The sequence below is a fragment of the Aplidium turbinatum genome, chromosome 5, assembly GCF_918807975.1.
Source record: "Aplidium turbinatum chromosome 5, kaAplTurb1.1, whole genome shotgun sequence".
NCBI classification, from domain to species: Eukaryota; Metazoa; Chordata; class Ascidiacea; order Aplousobranchia; family Polyclinidae; genus Aplidium; species Aplidium turbinatum.
In genome coordinates, this window is record NC_137476.1 from 10,362,506 (window position 1) to 10,390,309 (window position 27,804).

The 27,804-nt window shown below is 39.0% G+C and overlaps 1 protein-coding gene across 1 annotated transcript; it reads left to right on the top strand.

Moving 5' to 3' along the window:
* Positions 1 to 85: 85 nt before the first annotated feature.
* Positions 86 to 25,396, top strand: LOC145770072 (DNA excision repair protein ERCC-6-like). Its single transcript, XM_082581660.1, has 27 exons — positions 86 to 186; positions 1,887 to 2,049; positions 2,976 to 3,083; positions 3,570 to 3,643; positions 3,830 to 4,010; positions 4,364 to 4,574; positions 7,462 to 7,592; positions 7,992 to 8,081; positions 8,316 to 8,453; positions 11,122 to 11,306; positions 12,792 to 12,883; positions 13,124 to 13,251; positions 16,242 to 16,346; positions 16,628 to 16,746; positions 17,172 to 17,291; positions 17,816 to 17,964; positions 18,774 to 18,871; positions 19,237 to 19,369; positions 19,854 to 19,915; positions 20,063 to 20,116; positions 20,491 to 20,607; positions 20,875 to 21,018; positions 21,292 to 21,417; positions 21,865 to 21,987; positions 22,606 to 22,714; positions 22,978 to 23,240; positions 23,611 to 25,396. Exons 1-27 carry the CDS (start codon positions 152 to 154, stop codon positions 23,797 to 23,799), a joined length of 3,447 nt encoding a protein of 1,148 aa, XP_082437786.1. The 5' UTR covers positions 86 to 151; the 3' UTR covers positions 23,800 to 25,396.
* Positions 25,397 to 27,804: the final 2,408 nt, after the last annotated feature.

Genomic DNA, 27,804 nt, shown 5'->3' on the forward strand with positions numbered 1-27,804 from the left:
GCTACTTTTATCTAAAATTCAGTTTACACTAAGTAAAAGATTGTTGTTGATTTTAGAGGTTTGATTAGTGCTTCTAGTTATATAACACTGCCATTATTTAACTACAGCATCTTGTGGAGTGCCAGGTTGAATTTACAAATCCACCGAAACAATGAGTGAGTTAGAATCCAAGGTTTTGTCCAACAAGTAAGTAATAGTAATTTTGTTAATTTTATAACACATATGCAGTAGCGATGAGAAGTGCTCAGGCTTGGCCCAACTTATAAAGTTGATTGCAATGGCTTAAGAATCTAAAACGTAAACCCAAACAATTTAAACTCAAATTGTACACTAAACATTCTTTTTGAATTTGAGTAACTTATCTATGGCGTAAGAAGATAACCTGAAAACATTTTGTGGACCTTTTTCTTTTATTACTTCTTGATCTTAGATTTACTGTAGGATAGAAAGTCTGGGGTGCAACCTATTACTCCAAAGACTTTTACTGGCCTAGTAATCACCAACAAGGTTTAGTGTTAGTCAGTAATATTTAAATTATTATAAAAAAATGTAGGGTTAAGCAATTTCACTATAAAGGTAACTTTGTTGAATCATACTTGGATAAAACTAAGCTCTGTGGTTGCTTAATTTGATTTGCTTGCAATTCAAATGTAGAATTAAAAATGGAAACAAAAGTCATTTAATGATTGGAATTTATGTATAAAAATAAGTGATGGTGTTGTGTTTTGTAAGGTATTGAACTACGTATATTCTCTGTACAAATCCCATGAATATATTGCAGTACCGGTATATGTGCCAATTGTGTCATTTCATAATTTGCATCAAAATTTGTTATGATCCGAAGTAAACAATGATCATCTGGAGTCACTACTGCAAATGTGCAATTCTTACACTTGTTCATAACTTAATTATCAAATTGCTGAGGTTTGAAAGCTCTTAACAAGTTGTTTTTTTTTCAACTATGCACGATTAAATAAAAACACAACTGCATCAACTGTGTTCACATATCAACAGTAGAAGTTCTTGATGGCGATAGCTCAGTTGGTTGATGCGTGACTTCGTAAACCAAGAAGCTTCAAGATCAAGCAGCGCTGGTTCAACACTCAGGGTGTGCATTTGAGCAACACATGTTGAGGACTGCTCTCCAAGTCTCCATTCAGCAGCATCTAATAGATGGAATGTGATGGCTATCCCTCGTCTTCGAGGATGATGGTTTTCGGCCTTCGCAATAAAAATTTGTCTTGCGAATACGCTTCTGCGTGGGTTGATTAATGTGAACTTGATGGTGTACACTCAACAAGCACACATAAACTTGACAAGATCATCAGCTTTGTCCAATGGCAATCCAAAGCGATTGGAGCTGGTGACATGCTGCAGCCTTCATCCGCCTTCACAATCGCTGAGCTTGATTGACTTCATCCGCCTGTTCCGCCGTTGGGGGTTTGTATACTTTGGACTACATTTTATGTGGCCTCTACTTTTCGACCAACCTGGCATGGATGACCCTTCTGGGAGCAGTTAGCTCCCTCCAGTACATGTCTAGAGGTCACTGAATCACAGAAACTGTCTCACCACGTTAAGGTAGTAGTCCGATGAGAGAGAATGGATGGAATAATTCCTTGGCAACAACACTTCAACAATCAGAAACTTCACTCTGTCAATCTTGGTGACTGGGCCTGGGTCAGTGGTTCAAAGCCTCTACAAGCATGCAAAACTCTCAGGATTAAGTTCTCAAAGAAACTTTCCCAGTCTGACGATGTAGATTCAATCAATAAAATATATTATTTATTTTGTTTTAATTTGGTATATAGTTTGTTTATGGATGAAGGATTTTTTTAACTTATTAAATTAATAAGTGTTTGATTTTGCAATGTTTTTACTTTTAGAGAGAACATTAGCAATGTAGACAAGTTAAAAGCCAAAAAGCTTGTTGATGAAGGAAAACTCTTGGCAAGTCAAGGTGAACTGCATCGATCCCTGAAGTACTTCAAGAAAGCATACAATTTTTTTCCAAAAGCAAAAATTTTGAGTAGAATAAAAATTCTTGAGGTAATGTTTTAAAGTAAGGACTTGGTATGACTTTTTTACTAGGCTAGCTTATTGGATTCAGATAAAAGTTCAAATCTGTTATTAAAAAATTATTGTATATTAAAAAATGTAAAAAGCTGTAAATCCAGCACATGCCTCTTGCACAGAGTTAGTGAATTGTATGCTACTTCTGTTTCTTTTCACCTGTTTGTTTTTACGGAATGGCCCGTTTCGGTGAGTCCGAGTCGATGAGTCCGATTCGATGAGTTCCCTATTCGGTGAGAGCCTTTTTCGGTGAGAGCCCTATTCGGTGATTTATTTTTTAATTATTGGGTACCCTAACCTAATTATCATTGCCGTTATAGGGGTTAGAGGGATAGGGGTTAAGGGTAGGAGTTAGGGTCTTATTTCAATGTTTAGCGACGTTAAAACGATGTAAAAGCGGCAATGATAATTAGGCTACGGTACCCGATAATTTTCAAAAAAATCACCGAATAGGGCTCTCACCAAAAAAGGCTCTCAACAAAAAAAGCTCTCACCGAATCGGACTCACCAAATAGTAGCAGACCCTTGTTTTTATACGGTATGTTTATATATGTAAGCTTCCTGTTGCTTTATATTTTGGTAGGTACAGTATTCAGATACACAATCTATTATCCAAATCGTTCCGTACATCATTCAATTATGTACCTGTTCTGCCTATACTTGACACTTGCTAGTAGTTTTGTAACTGTTTTTTCTGCTACGTTGATAAAGTTTAGAAGATATTTTACCAATTAATATTACTTTGACTGTGTTGTTGTGTCAGTTTAAAAACAAGTTGAAAAATAGTTGTTTGCAACAAACAAGTTGAAATGATGCAGATTTTTTAAATTATTATTCAAAACACACACTAAATAATGAAAACAATTTGTATGAACTTAAACCACGTGTAATATCTACTCCAGGAAGCCATCAGTCAAGAGGAGGAGGAAGATGAAGATTTTGGTTTCATTGAACTTGACAATGGCTTGGTCATATATAAGAAGCTTGTCGAACGATTGTATCCACACCAGGTGTGTATCACCTATCATTCTAACATGAAGTCAATTTTTTAACATATTTGATTAAATGCTAAAATTTGTATCTTTAACGAAGGTATGATGAGTAGTGGTAGAATAAGTTATTCAATGTGTCAAAAACGACAAAGTTCAGTTTCTCAAGGATTCATTTGTATGCTGTTTGGCTTCCAAAACAACATGTCGGTGAACAAAAATTCAGGCTTCTTAAAACAAAAGAAATGCTTTAAGCCTTTAAGTATATATAACTTTTTAGAATAAATGTTCCTGTAATTAAACTATCTTTATGGCAAAATTGTCAATGGTTCAAGAAAATCACCTTTTTACCAAAATTAAATTGTTAAGAATAGCATTAATTCTCATTGGATTTGAATTAAAGTGAGTAGCTCAAAGTTATATTCAGTATTTGAAATAAATAAAGTCTCATCACTAAATGTGTGACTAATAAACTTAATGTTCAATTTTCTTTTTTTTGGAGTGCAGATTGAAGGAGTCAAGTGGATATATGATTTATACACAGCAAAGAAGAAAGGTGGAATTCTTGCAGACGACATGGGGTAATTTTGTGGTTTTTTCATTTGTTTCTACTTATCAAGCATATCACTGAATAATTTTGTGAGACAAAACCATGTGCTTATGGTAGTTCTTGAACTAGCAACCTTTTGAGTTGGATTTCCTTCTAAATATTGACTGACAGTGTTTGGTAAAAAATTGTGAAGTAGTCATTTATCTCACCATTTCAGTCTTGGCAAGACGATACAGATCATCTCATTCATTTCCGCCATGTTTGACATGAAGCAAATCAAAAATGCTCTCTTGGTGTTACCACTGTCTGTCATTCCAAACTGGATTGAGGAATTCAAAAACTGGGCACCTGGTATCAGAGTTGAATGCTTCTCCGGACCAACAGCTAAAAGAAAAGCGGTACGCACGAGGGAACTTGGTGCTATGTGGCTCAATGGCGACCTTAAATGGTCACTGGTAGCTACTGGCTGTTGTGTTCATAATTATACAGTCATTTGTAGATGTTATTATAGTACCTATATGAATTCTTACTTTTACATTTTTATTACACCTTTTTGCATTCCATACTACTTTAAGACAATTAAAATGCTCACTTATCAACCATTGAAGTCGTACTTTATTCTGCCACATGTCTCATTTATTTGCATGTACAACTCTACAGGAATTTTCTATTTCTAACTAGACATATAATATCCTCTAATTTTTCCTTGGATATTGCTTGAAAGCAGTAACATTTTCAATTGACCATTTAGGCATTGCATCAATCCATGACCAAGCGAAGTGTATGCATTACAACCTATGGTCTGATCCTGACACAGTGGCAGGCATTGGGCCAAACAATTAGTGGAAGAGAATTTGTTTGGGATTATATCATCTTGGACGAAGGGCACAGGATTAAAAATCCATCTAAAACAACCAAACGTTTGCATTCAATTCCTTCAAAAAATAGGCTCATTCTTACAGGTAATAAAATAAAGTTTAGGTAGAAGTACGTTTAGTGATGGAGGTTTGAGCAGTGATTAGTCTACAATCGTCTATCTATAATATATAATAGAAGACAGTTGATTTCCTGTTACAAAATTTTCTATTAAATTAATGACAATTTTACTTTGTTGTCACATTTCAAGTTTTTCACTTTTGAAATGTTTACCCTCAAAAACCTTCCAATTAGTGAAAAACATCTTGTGTGAAATATGTTTGAAGTATTAATGTTTAGGGGTGGCCAAAGGCCCCCGAAGTTTTGACTTTTTTGACAAAAACTGAAGATTTTAAATGGCCGTATTGTGAAAACTATTGATGCAAACATATACGTGTTGGCATGCCTCGAAATTCACGGCGGACATGTCCGACGTCACAGCATGTGATGTCCGCTGGAAGTACCATCTAGATCGGTCGTATTTGTCCGCCGAGAAACAACGCAGGAGCTAGCGATACAAATCGTCACTGCATAGCACGAACAATTGTTGCGAGAATAGAATTTTCCGCGCATTCTAGCGCGCATCTAGAAAATGTGAATACTGTATCCCTTAACTTCTATTCGAGCAGGAAAACTTTCTATTTTTACGTTGCTTCAACGATTGATGATATTGAATCAGCGTAACAAGAGCATTGTGACGCAAGAAACCACACGACCTCGTTCGGTGGAAGTTAATCAGTTATGCGGCGTATTAAGCAGATACACGGCGCTTTGACTCTTCAAGCGTACGTCGTTGGTCTGATGAAAACCTTTCAGAGTGACTTCGCTGAAATTATAAAAAGCCTTCTAAACTGTAGCTATAGTTCTCAAATGGCGAAGAAGTATCAAGATGAAGTAATTAAGCATGACGATTGACGTTAAAACTGGTGTGTCCGCCGTGAGACTTAATTTGTCCGCCGAGATAGCTGCTCAGACCGGACACGTTTGACCGGACATTGCAAACTGTGAAACAACGAGTGGGAGTGACCCAAATAATTTTGTGTGAATTGTGGAAATAGCTGATTCACTTCAATATAGCTACAGTATTTAAATTTCAGAATTTAACCCTCCTCTGAAAGGTTTTACTTATACTGTATATCAGTGGTTCTCAACTGGGGGTCCGTGAAGCGATTTCAGGGGGTCCGCAAAAGTTTCCGAGTTTTTGGCATGATTGATAAATTATGAAATTTAAAAATTGTTTGTGGTTTGTTTATGTACTAGCCTACAGTGATTCTCAAATTGTAAGTCGCAACGCATTGGTGCGTCGTTTGAAATTGCAAAGGACGTGGCACAAAGGTTTGGTTTGGTTATAACTAAAAATATCATCTAACTGACTTAAACCTTTTTTATACTCTGTTGGCTATGTTCAACTTAATTCTTTTGAGACAGCAGGTTGTTGATATGATTAACTTAGACTGCTGTCTAACGTTTGCATTTCTATCACCACTCACAGTTAGTCAGCAGTCAATAACCACTCACAGTTTTGCAATGACTGCGATTATAACGAATTAGTATTGATTACAAATGAAAAAAGGGAAAAATTCTTTGTAACGGTCGCAAGTATTCTATTAACTTTTGATAAAATTTATAGAAAAAACATTTAAATCAGTATACAGATTACTGATGTTTGATTCTGTGTGTCAACATATAGCCTAGCTCATAACATAAGTCCATCTCATCAGTCCATCTCATCAATCGTCAAAAGCGTTGCGAATTTAGCAAATTCTTCTAAGTAGGCTATGTTTTTTGTTTATTTGTCATATCTTTATCCTGCATTGCGGGAAAGCGGACTTGAGTGCTATGCATCGGTGTACGCCTTCCGACGTACACCTGACCCACGCTGCAGCCGACTGCAATGTCTGTTTCCGGTTGTCTACTCTATTTATGACTTAAATTTGGTACTACCCATTACTCGAAATCGATCACTGGGTAGGGGCAATTATCGTAAAGTTTCTTGCCCAGAGAAACAACAGCAAGTGCGGGTGGCTGGAGTCGAACATGCAGGCTCTCGACTGCGATCCCAACGCGCTAACCACTCGGCCACTGCTTATGTAGTAACATAATATTATGATTCCATAAGGAGACACAATATACCAAAATTTCAAGTAGAATTTTTAGGGGTCCGCGATCGCTTCGAAGGCACCAAAAGGGGTCCACCAAGACAAAAAGGTTGAGAACCACTGCTGTATATTGAAAATACATGAAATATAAAATTTAAATTGCTTGACTTCACCAAACGACAGTGCTCACTTTGCTGATGAAAATGCTGAGTCCCAACACGTATATAATATGTTTACATCAATATTTTTCACAATACGACCATTTGAAATTTTCAGTTTTTGTCAAAAAAGTCAAAAATTCTAGGGCCTTGGACCACTCCTTAACATTAATATTTTTCAAAAATAGTTTACATAAGGTGTTTTTTCAACAAATAGAAGGTTTTGAGACGGTAGCCCATAAAAATTTCAAAAAAAAATTTAGCCCTGATTTTGAACCACCCTGATGTACACAGTGCACATGTAAAATCCTGTGGCCTATTTATGGTAAAATGATCAGTACTTTTTGCATTTTTAATTTCAGCTTGTGTATTGGTCAAGTAGATCTTGAATGCAAGAATAGATTATTTTTATTTTATGCTATAATCAGTTGGGAGCATGGTTTGATTATATTTGATTTACGTGACATTGTTATCAGCAACAGCGTTGTATAAATTCACTATTTTCACGTCCTTTTTATTACTGAAAAGTCTCATTACACCTGCTGTTTCGCAGGTTGACAGTTCTTGTTTACATCTAACTTTTTGTGGTTTGCACTTTACCACAAAGATTCGCTATAACTTTTTTCCAATCGTTTTTTTCTTTGAAAGTGGCCACGCATTCAGTTCGTTCTGTTTAGGTACGCCCGTTCAAAACCGTGTACGAGACTTGTGGGCGCTGTTGGATTGGGTCACGCAGGGATGCCTGTTAGGCACCAAGAAAACTTTTCGATCGGATTACGAGCTCCCAATAGAACGAGCTCGCCAACGGGTAAGAACCATTTTTGCTTAAGCTAACATCTACCTTTATATTATGTTGAGTTGAATATGTAGAGATGTGGCGTTTGATTTAAAATGTAAGCTTTTTTAATTTTACCTTACTATGTGATGTACTAGCAAGCTTGAATTGAAAAAGGTTGTTAGTTCAGTTTTAATCAATCTAACATGTTAAAAGCTGCTTGTATATTAGATTTTTTCTTTGAAAAGGTTAAAAGTAGGTTTGTTACTCCATAAACATCACAAACTGTGCTTTCCAGAACATTAACACAAGAGCGCTTTTATATGGTTGCTATTAGTCTCTAGAGAAGGTACTTGGCAACTTAACGGCAGAACATTTTTAGTTATTATAGTACTTAGTTATTTCATCTTCATTCCATGTTGCCCTTTTCAGGATGCTTCCGCAGCTGAAATCCAACTCGGGAACCACATGGCTGAGAGTCTCAGGAAGTTGACTTGTCCTTACATCTTGCGGAGGACCAAGGTATGATTCATGCATTAATAAAGAGCAGTTTGTCGGATCAGCAACCCCACAGTCACGTGGAAAGACTTCCAATGACACATACAGAACAGCAGCGTTTGGGAGTTCCTACAATGTCATGGCTTCGTATGTGTTGCCACTTTATATATCTATTCTGGAATAGATTTTCTTTAAAATCAAGCGTTACTCGGACTTACTTTATTCTTTTTTTCAATAAAAGTGTTGCCATTTATACAGGATGAACTGATGTGCGAAAATAAGGAAAACCGTTTTGAAAGAGAGAAAGTCGCTGTTGATGAAACTCAAGACAAGACCGTGTTAAAGACTCAGCCTTCCTTTCCCAAGCTTTCAACGAAGAATGACTTTGTTGTTTGGGTAATCATTTTAACTAGTGGTTTTCCGCTCACCCCTAAGTTGTTTAACAGCTGCATGAGGAGGTTAACCTAACTAAATGTTCCTGTTAATTCGATGTGGTTATATCTTCATTCTCGTTATTATGACACAGGGTTTAATCTGTAAGTGCAACCACGTTGATTTTCAAGTATAGTATGTGTGTTTATGATATTATGTGTGAAAACTTTTGAGGTTATTAATATGGTCTGTACACTGTGTATACAACGAGGCCGAGCCTGTAGATTGTAGAATGTATGGTTGACATTAGGGTATAGAACTGGTCACCAAGATTGACAGTGTAAAGTTTGTGTTTGTTGTCTGTGAATTATTGTAACTGCTGGACTAGGTGCTACCGAATGGTGAACAGTCCTCAAAATGCGTCGCTCAAGCGTACACCCCTAGCCTAGAGCCGAACCAGCGCCGCTTGATCGTGTGATATCTTCTTTTGCAAAGTCGGGTGCTTAACGAGCTCAGCTATCGGAGTTATCAGATGCTGGGATTATCTATGGGGTTATTAGGTTAACTGAGCCTGGGTTTTTTTTTTTTCGCTGAGACTTTTCGGTCATTTGTCCGAAATGACTTCAAAAAATTCGGTCATTTTTTATTTATTTCGGTCATTTTTTCTGATGAAAATATTTCCTTTCAAGTAGCTGATACAAACCAAAATTTGCACTTCCTGACTAGCTACAACATGAAGTTTCGCTGAGAAACGTTGTCGTGTTATATCTGAGAAAAGTTAGAACAGACAAACGTTTCTTCAACGTTCATCAGCGAAATTCAACCTTGCAACACCCGACCGCAGACATCTTTTATTGCACAACGGAAAGGAATAAAAACAAGTAAGAATGACCAAATAAAAAAACACGTTACGCTCTAATGGTTCGTATTTACAAAGTGATTTAACTCGTCAACAATTTCACCGCTCACGTTGTAGCGTGCTCGCTTCGATGTCTTGTTGGAGTTCGCAACCGAGAATGCAAACTGAATCCACGTTCTACGGTTGCGTTCACTTCTCTTCATTAAAAGTCAGCAAAGCATTAGCAATTAGCTGCCAAACTTGGCCAATCTGTGCCACGCTTTGCAGCTATTGTTAAAGCTTTCCGCCAATTGTCACCTCGTTCGCAATTACACATTACTTCAAATTTAAAATTTTTAATGGAGTGGAGTACGACGTTGCAAAAACCATCACACAAAATCACTATCTATCGATGTGGAGTCAAACATTTCACAGAGGTTATCACTAGCTCAAAAGTTAACAACATTATGCAACATGCTGGGATAACTTCCCGACTGACAGATCAATCTTTTCCACGACTCGAAGGAAAGATTTGAAAATACAGTGGCATTTCTAGGAAGTTGAAGTCTTTGAGTGTGTTACTTTCATGTTTGCGTTTATCACAAGCAATGAGACATTGGATCAACGTTCTTCTTCTCTCGTGTTGTCGCTATATGTCAGGGCATTCGTTGGTTAGCCACTGCCTGGTGTCGTCATCGATGGAAATTAGGCCTTCCATACCATGGGGTGGTCTGTATAGCCGGCAATCCTTGATAATGTGGGCTGCCGTCTGCATTTCGCCACACTCACAAGCAGCACTCTCTGCCAAGCCCCAGCGCAACATGTCTGCACCATAGCGTCCAACACCAGTGAGCAAACGGTTACGCCTTGATGAGGCAAGTCTAGAGAGGCCATGCCCCAGCTGGTTTTCGGACGGGGATCTGAATACTTGGCGAAGTGGGGACGTGCTGCTTGACCATTGTTCACACCATGCCGCGTGGCACCACTGTTTGCTAGGGCTTCCACCAGAGGCTGCCAGAAGGTCTTGTGCAGCGCGTACAAATGGCTTTCTTGATTTTAGCCGCTGCTTTGGTGGATATCTCAGCGTGGTTGTGTGTAGCGGATGGCCAGGGTTTAGGGCTTTACGGCTCAGGGAAAGAACAGCACGTTGGCGCCGTAGTGCAGCTGGCTCAATGCTTGCAAGGACAGGCAAACAGTCAGTTGGAGTTGGGCGGAGGCAACCTGTGACAGTTCGCAGGCAGTTGTTGATTGGTACATCGACAAGGTCAGTATGGGCACTTCTGCACCAAGTAGCAGCGGATCAACGTTCAAAGGGGATCAACGTTCAAAGGGATACTTCGTTGTTTATCCAGGTCTGGTTAATAACATTTCGAAAGGGTTGACCACTAGCTCAAAAATTGATAATGCAACATGCTGAGAAAATGTCCCGATTGACAGAACGGACCGATCAATCTCTACCAAGCGGTTTGACCTTTCCAAGGCAACGCAACATTGCGTCACACTGGAAAGTCACGTTTGGGAAATGTTACTTCTGTAATCTGTATTTGCGTTATCACATATAATAAGACATTGGATCAACGTTCAAACACTAATTCTACGCCATTTGAAATTTGACTAAGTCTATGTCTTGTATTTCCGATTGACAAAAAATTGTAGAGTGGCGCAAGAAGCTTCTTTGCAATCACTGAAATCGATTTGCACGCGTTGACTACATATTTTTTCGGACATTTTGACCGAATTGACTATATTTTTTTCGGACATTTTGCTAAAAAATCGGTCCATGACCGACAAATGACCGAAAAAAAAAACCAGAACTGAGTTATCAGATCAAAAAATTTATCAATTTATTTGAAGGTGTACTTGTCGGAGATACAGCAGAAGATTTACAAGGACTTCATCCAACTTGACAGCGTGAAGGAATTGCTGTCATCACATCGGTCACCGTTGGTTTACCTGACAATCTTAAAAAAAATATGTGACCATCCTCGCTTGCTGTCGAACAAAGCATGTCGTCAACTGGGATTGGAGTCAAATGATTCGTATGTTTCAGCAGATGATTTTTTTAAGAACTTAGAGAAGAACTTACTATGTTTTAAAGTTAAATGCCCGGCGAACAGTCTCATGCAATTGTTGTGTTGTTATGATGACAAGTGCAAACTGCAGTTTCAATGATAGAAAGTAACTTTTGATTAAAGGTGGTCTTGTTTTTTATTTTACCAAGTCGGTTAAAATGGGAGCAAGTCTTTTAGGCGCCGGTCAAATAGGCGCGCACACTGTGGCGTCTGGATATTTAGGTGCGGAGCACTGTGGCGCCTGTTCATTTAGGTGCTATTTCTAGTAAAGTCTGCAGATTGTATCAGCTTGGCAGGTAGGGCAATGCTTTTCACACAAAATGTTATATTGAACAAAAAAATATGTCATGGCTTCCGTGAGTGAAGCTGCTTAAACCGGCAATGCTTTTCACACAAAATGGTATAGTGAACAGAAAAATATATTGTATTTTAATGCGCGTGTTCGGCATTTATGTGTTGTTAGTCCAGGTTTGTGTCGGCGAAAGCTTCATCAATAAATTATTCAAGTTTCCGAACATGAGTGAGTTCACTTTTAGTTAAGTCAAATAATAACTACGCTAAACATCAGTAAAAAATATACCGTAGCCTATATTCAAGCGGGCGGTAGGCTTGAGTGAAGAGTAACTTAGTTTTCCGTCAAAACCTTGACTAGGGTTAATAACGAGCAAAGTCGCACCTTATGCTTGCAACTTGTAACCAGGGTTCATATGCCTTATAGAAATGAATTCATGTAGTAGAGCGTTGCCTCATGTACTCGCTACCCGACCAATCCATCCTGAGTAGAAGTAATTGCAAAAGATAACAGATTAAGTGAAGTTCATCTGGCTGAAACCTGTGTTCAGGATGCATAGCAAATGTCTTGTGGAGATGTGCTAATATCAAGAGTAGTAGAGCGTTGTCTCGCACATCTCCACACGCGCATTAACAAAACAACATATTTTTTTGTTCAATATAACATTTTGTGTGAAAAGCATTGCCCTACCTGCCAAGCTGATACAATCTGCAGACTTTACTAGGAATAGCACCTAAATGAACAGGCGCCACAGTGCTCCGCACCTAAATATCCAGACGTCACAGTGTGCGCGCCTATTTGGCCGGCGCCTAACTGTCTGCGCCTAAAAGACGTGGACCCGTTAAAATGGTATTTCTGCGCAACTAGAATTTCTTCTACTTTTCTTCGTCATGTCGATGAAATAGAGGAAGGCAAATTTCCTAAGCGTAGTTGCAATGTCACGCTTCACTTCAGTAAATCAATTCCAACGTTCAGTCTTGCAAGTGTAACTCGCTTTGCCGCCCACTAAGCCGTGCATCCACGTGTGGCTCATGCTAAGTCTAAAAACTATCACATGTAGCAAATTTAATAATTTATGCAGTACTGTTAATCTATGAATTTAAAACATTTATTTTGTAAGAGTTCTACACGTTTTCCTATTGCTCTTTGACGTATTATAGATTTTCAAAAGATGAAGACAGCAATGACGCTGAAGATTGTGCAGCCAACCGTATCGATAGCATCTCTGACGAGACCTTGATTGAAGAATCTGGTAGGGCTTCAATACACTGTTCGCCAACTCAGCAAGCCACATGTATTTTTTTTACGTTAAATCCACGACCTCAGTTTGTACATGTCTGACTCTCCTTCTCACCAAAACTGCTCTAAAGTTAAATGTGAAAGTTTCTGAGGTTACAAAGAAACATATCATTTCAAGTGGAAGGATTTCCACAAGTGCACGAGAACTGCTCTTTCTTGCTCTCAGATAGCTCACAATGCGTTTAATGTCTAGGAAAGCTTCAATTTCTCATCGAGTTACTTCTCCGGTTACGAGAGGAAGGCCACAGAACTCTCGTGTTTTCAATGTCGAGAAAAATGCTCAATATTATTCAACGGATTCTTTTGAACAAGAAGTTCAAGGTAGAACCTGGTCTTATTTTTAATAACCGTATCAAAACGAAGATTTCTAGTGACGTGTTGTTTAGCTTTACAGTCGACTGTAACTTTCCTCATGCGGCGTGTTGATGCCATTAGTTTACGTTCTCCAGCGTTTGGCACAACTTTTTTAACAATGATAGAATTATTGACCGGTTAGCGTTTGGTCTTGACCCGTTGCGGTTGATCTTGATCAGTTGTGGTTGGTGTTGGACTGTTGCGATCGGTCTTGAGCGGTTACGGTCTGTCTTGACCTGTTGCGCTTGGTCTTAACCGGTTGCGCTTAGTCTTGACCGGTTGCGGTTGGTTTTGACCGGTTGCGGTTAGTCTTGACCGGTTGCGGTTGGTCTTGACCGGTTGTGGTTGGTCTTGACCGGTTGTGGTTGGTCTTGACCGGTTGTGGTTGGTCTTGACCGGTTGTGGTTGGTCTTGACCGGTTGCAATTGGTCTTGACCTGTTGCGCTTGGTCTTGACTCTTGACCAGTTGTGGTTGGTCCTGACCGGTTGCAATTGGTCTTGACCAGTTGCGATTGGTCTTGACCGGTTGCGATTTGTCTTGACCAGTTGTGGTTGGTCTTGACCAGTTGTGGTTGGTCTTGACCGGGTGTGGTTGGTCTTGACCGGTTGCGATTGGTCTTGACCATTGGCGTAATTTTTTTAAAAAATTTGTCGAAATTAGGGGTGCTCTAAGTTATCTTATGAAAATTGTCAATATAGGCTAATCAATTGAAAACCTGACCGATGGAAAATGTTAAAACAAATGACTCAATCTAATAGCAAATTCAACCATGTTTAGCCTACGTCATGAAACGTCGAATCAACACAAAAGAAGATAATTTTGTCATATGTGTAATCGAATAGACTGCAGCGGTATGTCAAACGATCAGATAGAAATGAAAACAAGTATTACATGCGAGGCGAAAGTGATCTTACATTGAATATTGAAATATATTCGACTTTAATTTGTTCACGTCTGCCTTATAATGCGGCTTGCTATAAATTAATCACATCCAAAAATTTGTTTATGCGGGTCGTTGTCTTGGAAACAAACTCCGTGACAAGTTCTTCCATGTTTAATTTCTCCGCCAATTCGCGATGACTACCTATAACGGCCAAATTGTTCAGTCGTTGTTGCGTTTGAGTGCTGCGAAAGTAGGTCTTCAAGCGTCGTAATAACGAAAAGGAACATTCGGCTTCACAGGAAGAAGTCGGCATAACAATGTAAGTTACCAAAGCTGCGTATATTTGGCATTATATCGACCATTGACGGCTGTGCAATGAATTTCTGACGTAGCGTATTCACTGTCACAACATCACCGTCACGTTTGCAACAAGCGAACTACTGTTTGCGTTTACGCAGCAAATCCTTGCGTTCCCAGTCACCATCATAAAATTTGCTTATTTTGGTAACATCGGCTTCTTTCATTGTGGGATTCTCTAGCAGCTCTCGTAGCAAGTCTGCCATTCGGTAATCGGTGTGATAAAGAAGGGAAACGGCTAACGATTGCATCTGACGCCGTTTGCAGAATGTTTTTGTAGACGTTTGAGTAGAAAACAGCAATTTCGTCTTCAGCAATTTCGTCGTCTTTCATTGTGGGATTCTTTAGCAGCTCTAGTAGCAAGTCTGCCATTCGGTATGATGAAGAAGGGAAACGGCTAACGATTACATCTGACGCCGTTTGCAGAATGTTTTTGTAGACGTTTGAGTAGAAAACAGCAATTTTCTTCGAGCCAGACAAATTGTTTTCTCTCGAACGGCACTTCTTGACGCAGTGCGCGTGTTTGTGCTTAATTGTTACGCAATAGTACAATCATGTCTGCCCTTGATATGTGTGGCGCTGCGTGCCACACACAAATGTAAAACACTGAAAATATTGCACTTTGGTGAAACGACTTTCGAGAAAGAAAAAAAAACGTTATTTAGCAATGCAAATTTCCATTTGAATCGGTGTATTTTGTATGCAAACCAGGGCCCAGGGGTGCTCTCGCATTTATGTTGTTACCTCAGATTTTCATTTTGGGGTGCTCAAGCACCCTTCGCACCCCTGAAATGACGCCTATGGTCTTGACCGGTTGCGATTGGTCTTGACCGGTTGCGATTGGTCTTGACCGGTTGTGGTTGGTCTTGACCGGTTGTGGTTGGTCTTGACCGGTTGTGGTTGGTCTTGACCGGTTGTGGTTGGTCTTGACCGGTTGCAATTGGTCTTGACCGGTTGCAATTGGTCTTGACCGGTTGCGATTGGTTTTGACCGGTTGTGGTTGGTCTTAACCGGTTGCGATTGGTCTTAACCGGTTGCGATTGGTCTTGACTGGTTGTGGTTGGTCTTGACCGGTTGTGGTTGGTCTTGACCGGTTGTGGTTGGTCTTGACCGGTTGTGGTTGGTCTTGACCGGTTGTGGTTGGTCTTGACCGGTTGTGGTTGGTCTTGACCGGTTGTGGTTGGTCTTGACCGGTTGTGGTTGGTCTTGACCGGTGGCGAATGGTTTTCACTGTCACAGCACCTGTGATTTTTTTGCTTGTAAAAATGAAGTTTAGGAAATTAACCAGTGCTATTTTGGAATTAACCTGTGAAATTTGGAAAAATATTTAATTTTGATGGCTTTTGAGCAGTGCTGGCAGATGCTGTTTAATTTCAGAGAAAAATTACCGTTACATATTTTCTGATTGTGCATGTTTTAAACTAGTTTAAGTCAACGGTTGTTAATTTCACTTTCTTAAGATCTGGAGTAAGATCCCAACTGAATTTTCTACTATTTTGTCTATCCACCTGTAATTTACAATTCACGACCGATTGGTTGTGTGTAACTGAGGGATGGTTTATTCGAGGCGACTGATAAAAAAAACTTCATTTAATTCAAAAATTTTGATTTGGTTTCATGTTCATTATAAATCTAAATTTATTGATATCAAGCTTGGAGATACGAGGCAGATATTTTTATATTTTTTATTTAATGTTGCCAGCTATTGTTTGTTAGATCATGCGCTTGGATGGCCTCGTTACAAAGTTAAGCGAGCGAGAAAAACGGGTCAATTTGTTCCAAGAAGACTCCTCGTACAACATCTTCCTCTTGACGACACAGGTGAGCTGGATGGGAAACATTTCCGTTTATGTGAAGACTTAAGTGTCACTCGATTGTGGATTTACATTGTGATTGCAAACGTTTTAGATTCTGCCTACTCATTTCATTGAACTAGGTTCGGCTAGATGCAGTTTTGTTAAATTTGAAAAAAACACTGTAGCTTCTTTTTTTGTGCTTTTTTGCCACTCAAAAGACAATTTTTTTGTTTTTTTTTAATCAACAACGACATGCGAATTATTGTTATGGTCTGACAAACAAAAGACTTTTATTCCTTTACTCAGGTTGGTGGTGTGGGTCTCACATTGACGGGGGCCGATAGGGTAGTCATATACGATCCTTCGTGGAACCCGGCCACCGACGCTCAAGCGGTAGATCGCATCTACAGGATTGGACAAAAAAAGTAAAATAATTTCGTTTTCATGACCTCAGTTTGTTTGTTGGAGTTTCACATGCATGTGTTGTTTTCATAACTTTAAATTAAATCATACAAGAATATCATGTCTTCTCGTACAACTGTTTAGTGTTTATTAACGTTACTGACCAGTTTGTTTCAAATTTTTCACTTAAGATCGAAAGAACAATTGCAGTAGCTTTCAAGTTCAATGTGACTGTCAGTTTGACGACGACATTGAAACATAGATTTGCTTGGAGTATCGGTTTAGAAAATGTGGGTCCGTCTCATCCTCAATTACTTGCTTACTTTTTTGAGTCTTAACATCAGTTTTTTGACAAAATTGTGAAACTTAAAACTCGATCTATTACCGTTGTGAAGCAGGCCCCACTGCAGAATTTAATTTTGATTCTTATGATGTTGTGGTATCCCAGGAATGTCGCTGTGTACCGACTAATCACTTGTGGATCTGTGGAAGAAAAAATTTACCGGAGACAAATCTTCAAAAACTCTGTCATTCAACAAAGCACGGGAGAGAGCAAAGATCCTTACAGGTGAGGTGGATAAGAATTACTTATTAAAGGGTTTGTTTTCAAAGCATTCCCGTGATCTCTAATCTTATCCTGCAGTGACCTTACCTGGCAGACTACTTTGAGTCAACTGTGTTGTGACTGTACTGTTGTAAATATTTCAGATTTTAGGCAGTCAGCAAGTGCACATCACTCACTTGAAAGCTCCCGTGTACGAATACGAGTGTGACTCTGATCAAGTGTGTGCAGCTGACATTGACTCTGATCTTCGACCCAGTGGTCATCGTTGTTGTTATAATACCAGCACCACACTCGCCATCTAATTTTGTTGTAATCTCACCTCATGGTAATCTGTGTCTTCGTATCGTTGTTGCTGCCTTGTTGAATAGTAAAAGAATCTGAATCAGCTGACTGCCAGAGTCACATGTGAACGGTTGAACTCTGATTGGTAGAGTTTGCTAAAGAATTAGTTCTAACCACAGAGTACAGCTTTAGGCAAATGACTTTGTAAACGATTCAATGATGGTGTACCACTAATGCTTTTCCAGATATTTCACGCGCCAGGATCTAGCCGAGTTGTTTAGTCTTGATGACGTCACAACGTCGGCCACCCAACAGCAGTTGGAAAACTTGCACGGGAGTCAGCGGAACTTGGACGCAAAATTGCAGAAACACATTGACTTTGTGCACACTCTGAGTGAGTGCTGTCTTGTTTGTTTGTATGTTTGTGGTTCAGCCCAAACTTGTCCTGTTTTCTTCAAGTTTAAACTTTCAAGTTACCATTGTTGTGAATAAAAAAATAACAGTTAACCTCTCAAGTACATGTAGCTCCACACAGAGTGAAATTTACATGCCTATTGACTCTTTTTTATTTCTTTAAAAGTATTATTGACTCAAAAAGAATGTCTAAAAAGACATTACGAAAAGTAACTACGGACAAAGGCCAGTGTTTCGATCTTCCGATCTCTTCAGCGTAGTAAAGTGAAAGTTGTCTTGAACTTGAAGCGTTGGTTGAGATGATGATTTGAAACTTGAGTGATTGTTGTGAGACAATGAGCCTGGATTTAAGTTTTAAAGTTGGACCTCAGCGAAACGTAGTTTTACAGCCTATTAGAAAGTGTGATTTTTTTAAAAGAATTTGTGCTAAGAAATGGCAGGAAACTGTTAAAAATAAAAACTAGAAAAAAAGACAAGAATTTGCAACTGAGCTAGGACAAAACAATCATCTGAGATTTATTCAAAACAATCATCTGAGACCATTGTTGTATTTGTATTGTGTACGTTTTATGTTTTTTAGTTGAAGAATGAAAAGGATTGTTGTGAAACACTTTGTGCTTCGATAAACCCCTTTACACGTTGTTTTAACGTTAATTTTGCCAATTTTTTATGTTTGAATCAAGTAATTTTGTAGTGATCTTGCCTACCTTTGTGTAATGACGTTTTACAATTTCTATCGCTGTGTCACTGCTGACGTTCTTGCAACGTTGTTTTGCTAAAACTTTGCAGAAATGTTTGGAATCAGCGATCATGATTTGATGTTCACTCGTCAACCGGACGACTTTGACTACGAGCAACAAATGGCAGATCAGTGCTTCAATAATAAGGTGATCATTTGGCAGAATCGTTTTTTTTTTTTTTTTTTTTACACAAAACAGACGTTGCATCAATGTAAAAAGAACGGATTTTGTTTGCTATGAATGGAATGTTGGCTTCATGATTTGCAACCAAGCAAAAGCACAAGATTTGACGTAATATTGAATGACAGTAATAACTGAACCCTTTCAGCTTACACATATAGATAGTTTCTTGTATGAAGAAACAAACTGTTCTATGATGACCTTTTGGTCTTCGAACAATCAAACAGCCTCCCCTAAATTGCCATCAGAGCCGTCACTGTTTTTCTATCCACTTGATCAAAATCTTTGCATGACTGACAGGAACGCGTCAATGTATTCTTGTTCTTCTTTAGGTTGAAGAGGCCCAGAACCGGCTGCGTGTGGAATCCGACCAGTTTACCGGCCAGGATGTGGCTGAACAGAGGTGGGGGGCGTTCAACGAGTCACGACCCAAGGATGCCAACCCCACTAACTTGAGAAACGAACGTGAGTTGCTCAAACCGTGTGCCATGGCACAGTGACTTCCCTTTGGCCGTAAAGCAATGCGGTTTGGTAATAATTGACAAAGCATCCTGTCGCTAAAACATCTTAGCCGTTGTAAAGTGGCAATAAATGAACCATACCATTATTGTCAGTAGCAAATATTTTATCATAGTAGTTGAACTAACGTGAGCTGTACGAATTTTGCGGGTTTCTTTATGCAGTTCCATTGTTATGACTTAACAAATGTAAATTTATTTTTGTACTAGCTGCAGATCTTTTTCATAAGGTGGGTTAGTCACGTTCGTGTAATTACTCAAGAAAATGAAATATCTTCTGGCAGGTTTCAAACCCACACCAGATTCTATTTGAATAAGCTTAACTGAAGATGATCTAGCTGATCGAAATAGATTTTTAGTTGCTTATGATTGAACTGACCCGTGTGAAAATAGATTCGTTTGTGTGGTGTAATAACTTTATTTTTTTACAGCCATCTACCCTATCGAGGGCCTCAACCAACGCTTGGACGCTCTATCGCTGCCTGATGACAAAGTAAGGAAGGCTTGACAATTTAAATAATTCTTTCCCGTTTGCTATAGCTATGACTTATGAAATTGTCATGCCGCCGCTGTTGTTTTCTGTGATATACTTTCTTATCCATTGCTGTGCTAAGTAAAACTGCACTTCACTTGGTTTCAGAAAATTAAACCTGAGCCAATGGAAGACGTCTCTGGGAGCGACACAGACTTAGAGGTACAATCTAAATTTTAGGTGTTGAAATTTTCCCACATTAACCAACATAAAACATTGTTATTTATATTGTTTGTGATATTGGTTATCAACTATCAATATATCGTTCTTTATATTTGTGTTGGCTACAATAGCTTAATATGTCAAAAAAAGTAGTATGCTGCTTTCGATAAAGACTACTCTGAAAAAGGGTAGGTACTGGGTAGACAAGTTTTCGTAATAAACTATATTCAAACTTCGGCCGGAGTTATGTGTTCCCATCTAGCAAAAGCGAACACTTTTACCAATTGTTGGCTTGGCTGAATATTTAACTTGTGCTTGCTGGTGCCTTCATCGATTTGTTCTTTTGCTAACTGCTGAGTCATCATTATTTATAGAATGATGTAGCAGAATCGTCTCGTGGTGGATGGAATGTACATAATTCAGATGACGAAGCTATTTTGCCGGTTTATTCACCCCATACCCCTGCGTTGAAGTCAGCTACCCCGTCATGGGTGAGTGACTTGCACAGTTTTATCAACATTTCATATTTTAACGTCAAAGTTGCTTTCAGTTTTACATAATGTTTTGACATTTTTCAAATGCAACCAAACTGAAGACATCACAACCCAGCCAGCATCGTCTGCAGACGTTGATTCAATGTAGTTAAGGCTGATTTGCTTAGGGACAGTGGAATACTTCTACTATACAATGGACTACTTCTACCATCCCTAGATTTGCTGCATGGAAAGTTGAAAATTTAACGTTAGCTTTTTTCGCAGGATAAGCCAAACTTCCCTTCACTGGATGATGCTGTGCTTGCTGCAGACTCTCTCAACGTCTTGCCAGAAGAAAGAAGTTCTTCCAGGGTCTTCGATGCTTCTCATGAATCACGCATTGAAGAGAGCCTGCCACAGCGCACTGAGGTAGGGAACTGTGTCGCTTTGCTTAAACTTAGCATCTTATCCGGTTATGATAGCGTTTTGACATATCAACTGGAAAGTATGTCTTTCTCAAGTAGAAGGGTGGCTCTGATATGCATTATACATGACTGCGTTACCTACTTAAACTGTGAAACAGGTTATTTCATTGCAAACTGTGAAAATGAATGATCAGTAGAGAATAAAAAAAAGTCAAAACTTTAGCTGCCACTATCGGTGAAGCTGTAGACTGCTGCAAATAAACGTGAATATTTGTAGAATTCGAGCTTTTACAACGACGAGGAAGCCGACAATTTGATCTTGGCCGTAGACTCACCATTGCCTGACCTAGACAGACAGCCATTGAACGAGGACGGGGTCGATCGTCATGACCTTCCTTCTGAGGTGAGCAACCACTTGATTTGTGATATATATTTTGGTTGTTACATATGATATTCCCACCCACCTGTTACAAGTGCTAAATTTCTGGTTTATTATCTAATGAGCCACATCACACAGGTTTGCCGATTTTCCAGCAGCCGTTTTATTCTTAAACTTTTGCTGTCTGACTTTGTCTGATTTTTTGAACTATTGTTTAAATTTTTATGATTTTATTTTAAAAACACAAAAGCATGAAGTTATAAAAATCTGAAGTTAAAGTATTAAGCATGGATTACAATATTGTCCCCAGCGAACATTCAACCTTTTTTACATTGATTTAACGTTTGCAGACATTGCATCAACATAAAGGGGCTGATTTCTTGGCTGAGTACTATTTGAGCGTATAGGTTTCTCCCCGCCGTCTTACGACATGGTATTCATCCAAGTCACAATGAGTTTCTTTGTAACCAGATTCAAGATTCCTTCACACTCTTTCCGGAAAGCGGGAGCGATGAGGAGCACTATGATGAGTCATGGAAGGAAGCTTTCTCAGCTGAATCCCCGATCTCTTCCATTAATGTGGCCCAACCTACAGTAAGTTCTCCATTGTCTGCGCGATGATCTCCGTCTTCTGTAACACATATAACACGTTAAGTTTCTTAAACATTTAGTTTAAGTTAGATTGTTTTTACGATTGATCTCAAAACCTCTCAACTTCACTGCTATGTCGGTTGGGTGTTGGCAAGATGAACTACGTGACCTCAAGAGGGCAGGCACTTCACCTCTCTACCACTGCTGATGTTTGATGGCTAAACCGACGCGGTCTTCATCCTGTTGTTTGTCTGGGATTGACCACATAGCCAACTTTTCTGATGCATTGGATAAAATTTTCGAATGGGTTTTTCAGCTTCAGTTACTGTCGTAAACCGAGAAAGACAACCAATAAGTAAAACTTCAAACACACACTCTCCCCCTCCCCCCAAAAAAAGAAAAAAAAACTTGAAAATTTACTTGTCAGATTATTGTTAGAAACCTTCAACCTGCATGGAGGTTTGGTATGTGAGAGTTCAATCTATGCATTTACCCCGGCCCACGTCCGAACGCGTATGTGTGTGAGCTGTGTAATTATCAATGACTCAATGAGTCTTCAATCTTCATCCCAAACTATCTTTGAGGTGAGGACTTTAAGGCGATCACCTTTTCAAATTTTAGTCGCAGACTGTTTGTGAAGAAGATTCTCCTCTTGTTGTTCCTGGTAGCAGGAGGATGCAAAGGATCGAATCCGATTCTTCCGATGATGAGGAACTGGCCCAGCTTCAACGTGAGTTGCTCATTTTCAAACGTTTGTTTAAATCTTGAAAAACTTCTTCCACGCCATGGGTTTTTATGGCTGCTTTGCGTTTCCCTCACAGCAGAACACGCAGCACTTTTGCACCTTGCATCACGTAATGTTAAAGTAGTTTATTCCCAGACAACAAAATCCGTCATTTTTGCATTGATTTAACGTTTGTAGACGTTGAATCAATATAGAAATGACGGATTTTGCTTTGGTTTTTTTGTGAAGTTTTTGTATGTTTCTCCCAGCTGCCCTCCAGCACCCACCTTCATTGCATGAATCGGCCAGCGCAAAGCACAAGCGGCGAAGTGTCAACGAAGGCTTTCACGGGCTCAATGCGTTACCATTGGACTTTGAGAATTCGCGAGATAGCGCTGACGACCGATCAACACACGACCACAATCGCTTGTCTGACGACGCTCAATCAAGTGCCAGCAATGGCGAACTTGTGGATTCTGACGTGACAAGTACCCACGATAGCTCTGCCAGTGAAAGAAGCAACCATGACTTTGTAAGTATCGCATATTGAAGCCAACAACTCAGCATTGTGTTACTGAATTCTCCAAACAATGCTAACATATAGCGACACTGTAGACGAGAGTCTTTGTTCGCTGCTTCTAGCACAGGCTTCTAGTTTGAAAATCTCTGTACCACTTGTTTATTGTTGTAAATGGAAAATAGCATTCTGTATTATCAAAATATGTATGTAAAATTGTAAATGGTCGAACGTAGTTTAACTTGGTCTTCATAAAGTGTTGAACAGTGATATACTTTAAATTCAGTCTTCTGCCGATCCAGTGATCCAAAAGTTTGCAAGTGTATTTTCATATACTTTTTAAAGACTGGGCTAAAATTCTTCTTGTGCTTGGCAATCCTTGCAGGTGACAAACGACTCATCACATCAAGTGGACGACATCAACAGCGAAACAGAGGATGACCACTCACTTGACGAAACACGATTTTCTGACGACGACAGTTTTGAAAGAGATAACACAGGCGTTGACGTCACAGAACAGGAAAATACCGGTTTCAAGCTGTCACTTGGAGACAGCTCTGAAGACGAGTTGTGAAGTGTTTCAGCTGATACCCTGTGGTTTGCATTTGAAGATGTGAAAAAGGTTCTTTCTGAAACTGACTTCTCTTTCTTGTCAGTTGCATTCCAAACTTCTTCCACACTGAATTTCTTACCTTACGCCATTAGTTATCAAGTCACAAACACAATAGAAATCGCAAATTAATAGCTGATGATATGCAAGCGCTCGAAACTTTCTAAATTGTCAACAACAACAACAGCAACAAAAAAACAGAAACTGTCACCAGCCTGTGGCACTTTTTCTTTCCCCAAGAAGGCACCATTTCAGCTTCCATATTCACGCTTGCATTGAACATGTAAACGAAAATCATGTGCTTTCGATATTGCACCAACTATGAAGATTAGTTAATCTTTGACATGAAGGCTCTAAGATTGCTTTTTTATCACTCGCACCTAATGGAACATTTAGCTCACTGGTTTAACTGTTGTTTTCGATGCTTGTTGCAGTAGTAGGCTACAGTGGTGTCTATTTTGCATACTTTGAAGCTATTTGGGATTTTTTGTTACATCTGTATTTATCTTCATTGTCAATCTTTTGTGTATTTGCAATCACGTGACGTTTGTCATTGCTGACGTCATCGTCACCATCTGGAATCCTTAAATGCAGAAATCTTTTAAATTCCACAATGCAAACTGCATAGCGGCTTCCAGCATGAGACTACTGCGACTTTTTCAATCACTGCCGATCGAAGCAGTTGGCGCAACGAAAAGTTGCTTTATCATGCAGATTGTTTTTGATGCAGTAGGCTTACTGGCTTAGGGTACACAGTAAATTAGGATGAACATTTATTGAATAACCTTATTAAAAAGATATGATGAAAGCAAATACAGTAACAGGCTATGATCGGCGAAGAAGTTTGTGAACATTTTCCCACTCTTACGAAATATTTCAAGAAAAATGCGGATTTTTGTTAATGACACGATTGAAACTGTCTTATGCTGCTTCATGTAGGCTACAACGTCGAGGTGCCAACATGGCGTCCGTCGTAAATCTTTTCTGGTGGTATGCCTGTCCCGGCTGCAACTTTCCAAAAGGTACCATAAAAAAATTTCTTATGTTAAAACTTCGGAAAACCGCAAATGGCAGCTAAATTAAGTCATCGGTTTGGCATCGGCTGACTTGGCGTAGAGGGTTAGGGCGATGGTAGTCATTTCATTGATGTGGGTTTGATTCTCACCACTGCTATTGCTGTTTTTTCTTATTTAATTACCAAACAAAGTTAACGTACTGGTAGGTTTATATCGATTTTTGTAGTTAGTATCTTTTTCGTCCCGGACGCGTTAATGACGAAAAATAAAATGATTGATTGATTGAAAGTTCAAAGTAATGAATGTTAAACTGTTAACATACCTACCCTACTGATCAGCGCGGCTCTGATTGGTCAAATTTCAAAGTAGGGAATTTGTTTATGGTACCTTTTGGAAAGCTGCGTCCCGGCTCCTCTTCCCGTCCCAAAAGCGTTGTTTGAGTTTTAAACATCTTCCCGCGCTGCTGCTTTGTGCAATTTCTTGCTTTCTATTCATCTAGTTCTAGTTTATATTTCTTTCCGTGTCTCTTCTCAATAAATCGCAAAAGCTGCATATGTGTTTATTGTATCGTCATTTAAGTCGAGTGCGGGAGATTGGCCGTCGACTGCTGGAGAGTCTCTGCAACTACAACGACTGATGTGACCTACTCCAGTTAAGCTGTAAACAAAAAGAATGTAACTGTTCTGTAGTGGCGCTTTCTGGTTGATTTCCCTAGGCAAAAAATGGGGAGGATCATAGCCAGTGTAGGGTAGGGTGGTCCTCAAATGTATGGTAAAATTTTAAAGTTTGAAAAGTTTGGTTCTTACCCTCTCATTTGGTTCCATTTCACTAAAAAACAGTTCACTAAAAGTTTGAAGTATTTTGATAAAGGTTTAGAGGTGCCACATGACCAGTGAAAAATGACAAAAATACGAAAATTTTGTCAAAATAGGTAAACCGCCTAAATAAATGTCTTAAAAACAACACCTCAGCAATATACAATGCACTGCAGAGTGCAGACACAAATGAAGAAAAATAGGCAACAATCTTGCTAAATCCGGCAGTAGCAACTACTCCAGTCTGTAATGGGCTATAAAATATACTGTAATGATATGCTAAATATGTTTATAAGTTGTTTATAAGCGCACCCACCTAGAGTGGACACATTTACAGGTCTCGTATATCAAATATGATTCAGTCTGTGGACTTTAAGTGGTTCTCAATATTCTTATTATTGCAATTTCGAAGATGACGCAGAATATACTGCATTTGATTTTCATCTTTTGTCAGCAAATTGTTAAAATTTTGCATCAATGCAACACCTCTTTCAGCAAAATCGGTGATCACATGAAGACTAACTAACAACGCTTTTTGTTCTCTTATTACTTTCATCCAAATCCCATGCTACAACTTCCAGCTTTAGAAAGTCAGATGGCAAATCCAGAATCTGAAACAATCGCATGGTGTTGGATGTGACAAAGTCTGATAAATCTTTTGAACAGACATCATCTGGCAATGAAGAAATACGCTTCAATGGTGGACTACTCATACTTTTATGGGTCAAGGCAAAAACTATAGCTTCTTTTTCAATACTTGAAACACCATCATCAAAAAATACAAGGCCAATGAGTTCTTCACATAAAGTTAGGGTTGAGCGGAAACTCCGATCCGTGTGCTATTTTGGCTTTTTTAAATTATTTTCTAGATTTTTTCAGGGTACCAAATGAGGGTACGAATGGTTCAGGGTACGAATTAGGTTGCATCCTCACTTATGTACCATCACTGCATTGAGAATGTTTTCATTGCTTCTTTGGCTACCGCTGAATCATGTTGCTGATATTCCTTTAGTCTTTTTATCTGGGGTTGCAGATCATTCCGTGGGTCGCACGTTGTTAGAGAAGCAGTAAACCAAGATTAGAAGTATAAGCAATGCGTCTGCACATTGCAATACAAGAAAGAAGTATACTTTTAACACAAAAATGACAATTTTTTTGAAACCATATTGCTCCTTATTGGTCAAATCAAACTGCATTCTGAACAGCCAAATCTTCAATGCATATATACTAGCAGTGGCAGTGGCCATCCATCTTGTCTGGTGAAGGGTGCCGGGATAACAAAACCGAATGCCATGTGGTGGTGCTCGATTAAGAATTATGATAGATAATTCAAGGAACTGTTGGTCATCTCTTAATTGAGTTTTTTCCAACTGGTCTTTGCAAAAACTAATGATCTCATCAGCACAGCAGAAGTCATCATTTTCTAAGGTGACATAACGATCTTTGTCAAAACTAGGCTATCCCACTTTGCTTTAAATCACCTGAAAACAAGAATATCCTGTCCAGATGATGGCCCAATGTTGAGAACGCTCTTTGCAACACAAGTTCTAGAATATGGTGACAGCAAGCCAAATGGAGCAAGTCCTTGTTTAATTCTTTTGCAATCAAATACAGGCACCAGACCAAACACCAGTGTTGCTGGATGTCGTGTCAAAACACATTGCTCTTACATTGTCAACAACACCTCAATCTTTAACACATAGGCCTACCATTAGTCCAGTAGCTTGCGCACTTCCTGATGAAGACTGCAACTTTGGCACTCCAAGCAATTTGTTAGTAGTCATTCCAGTGACAATTAGTGGTAACCGTTTAACTTTTTTTGTTACCAGTTATATCTGGAAGGAGTTTTCCATTCCAGTGAACAATGGGCAGTAGAAATTAGAAAGGCTGTTTCAGCAATGATTTCCATTTCTGAAACACCCTTTCTAATTTCTACTGCCCATTGAACTTAACATATCTGTTTGATAACAAAAACACCAACTTTCTTAGCCAAATAGTGAACAAGTGCCACTGCTATGTCTTGTATTGATACTAAATAAAGTCATGGAAAGCTGAGGAATAGAAGCCACATGTTTGTGTCATACTGTGATTGGAAGATTAACCCGTATATAGGAAACTACTTCTTTAATATGTGCATT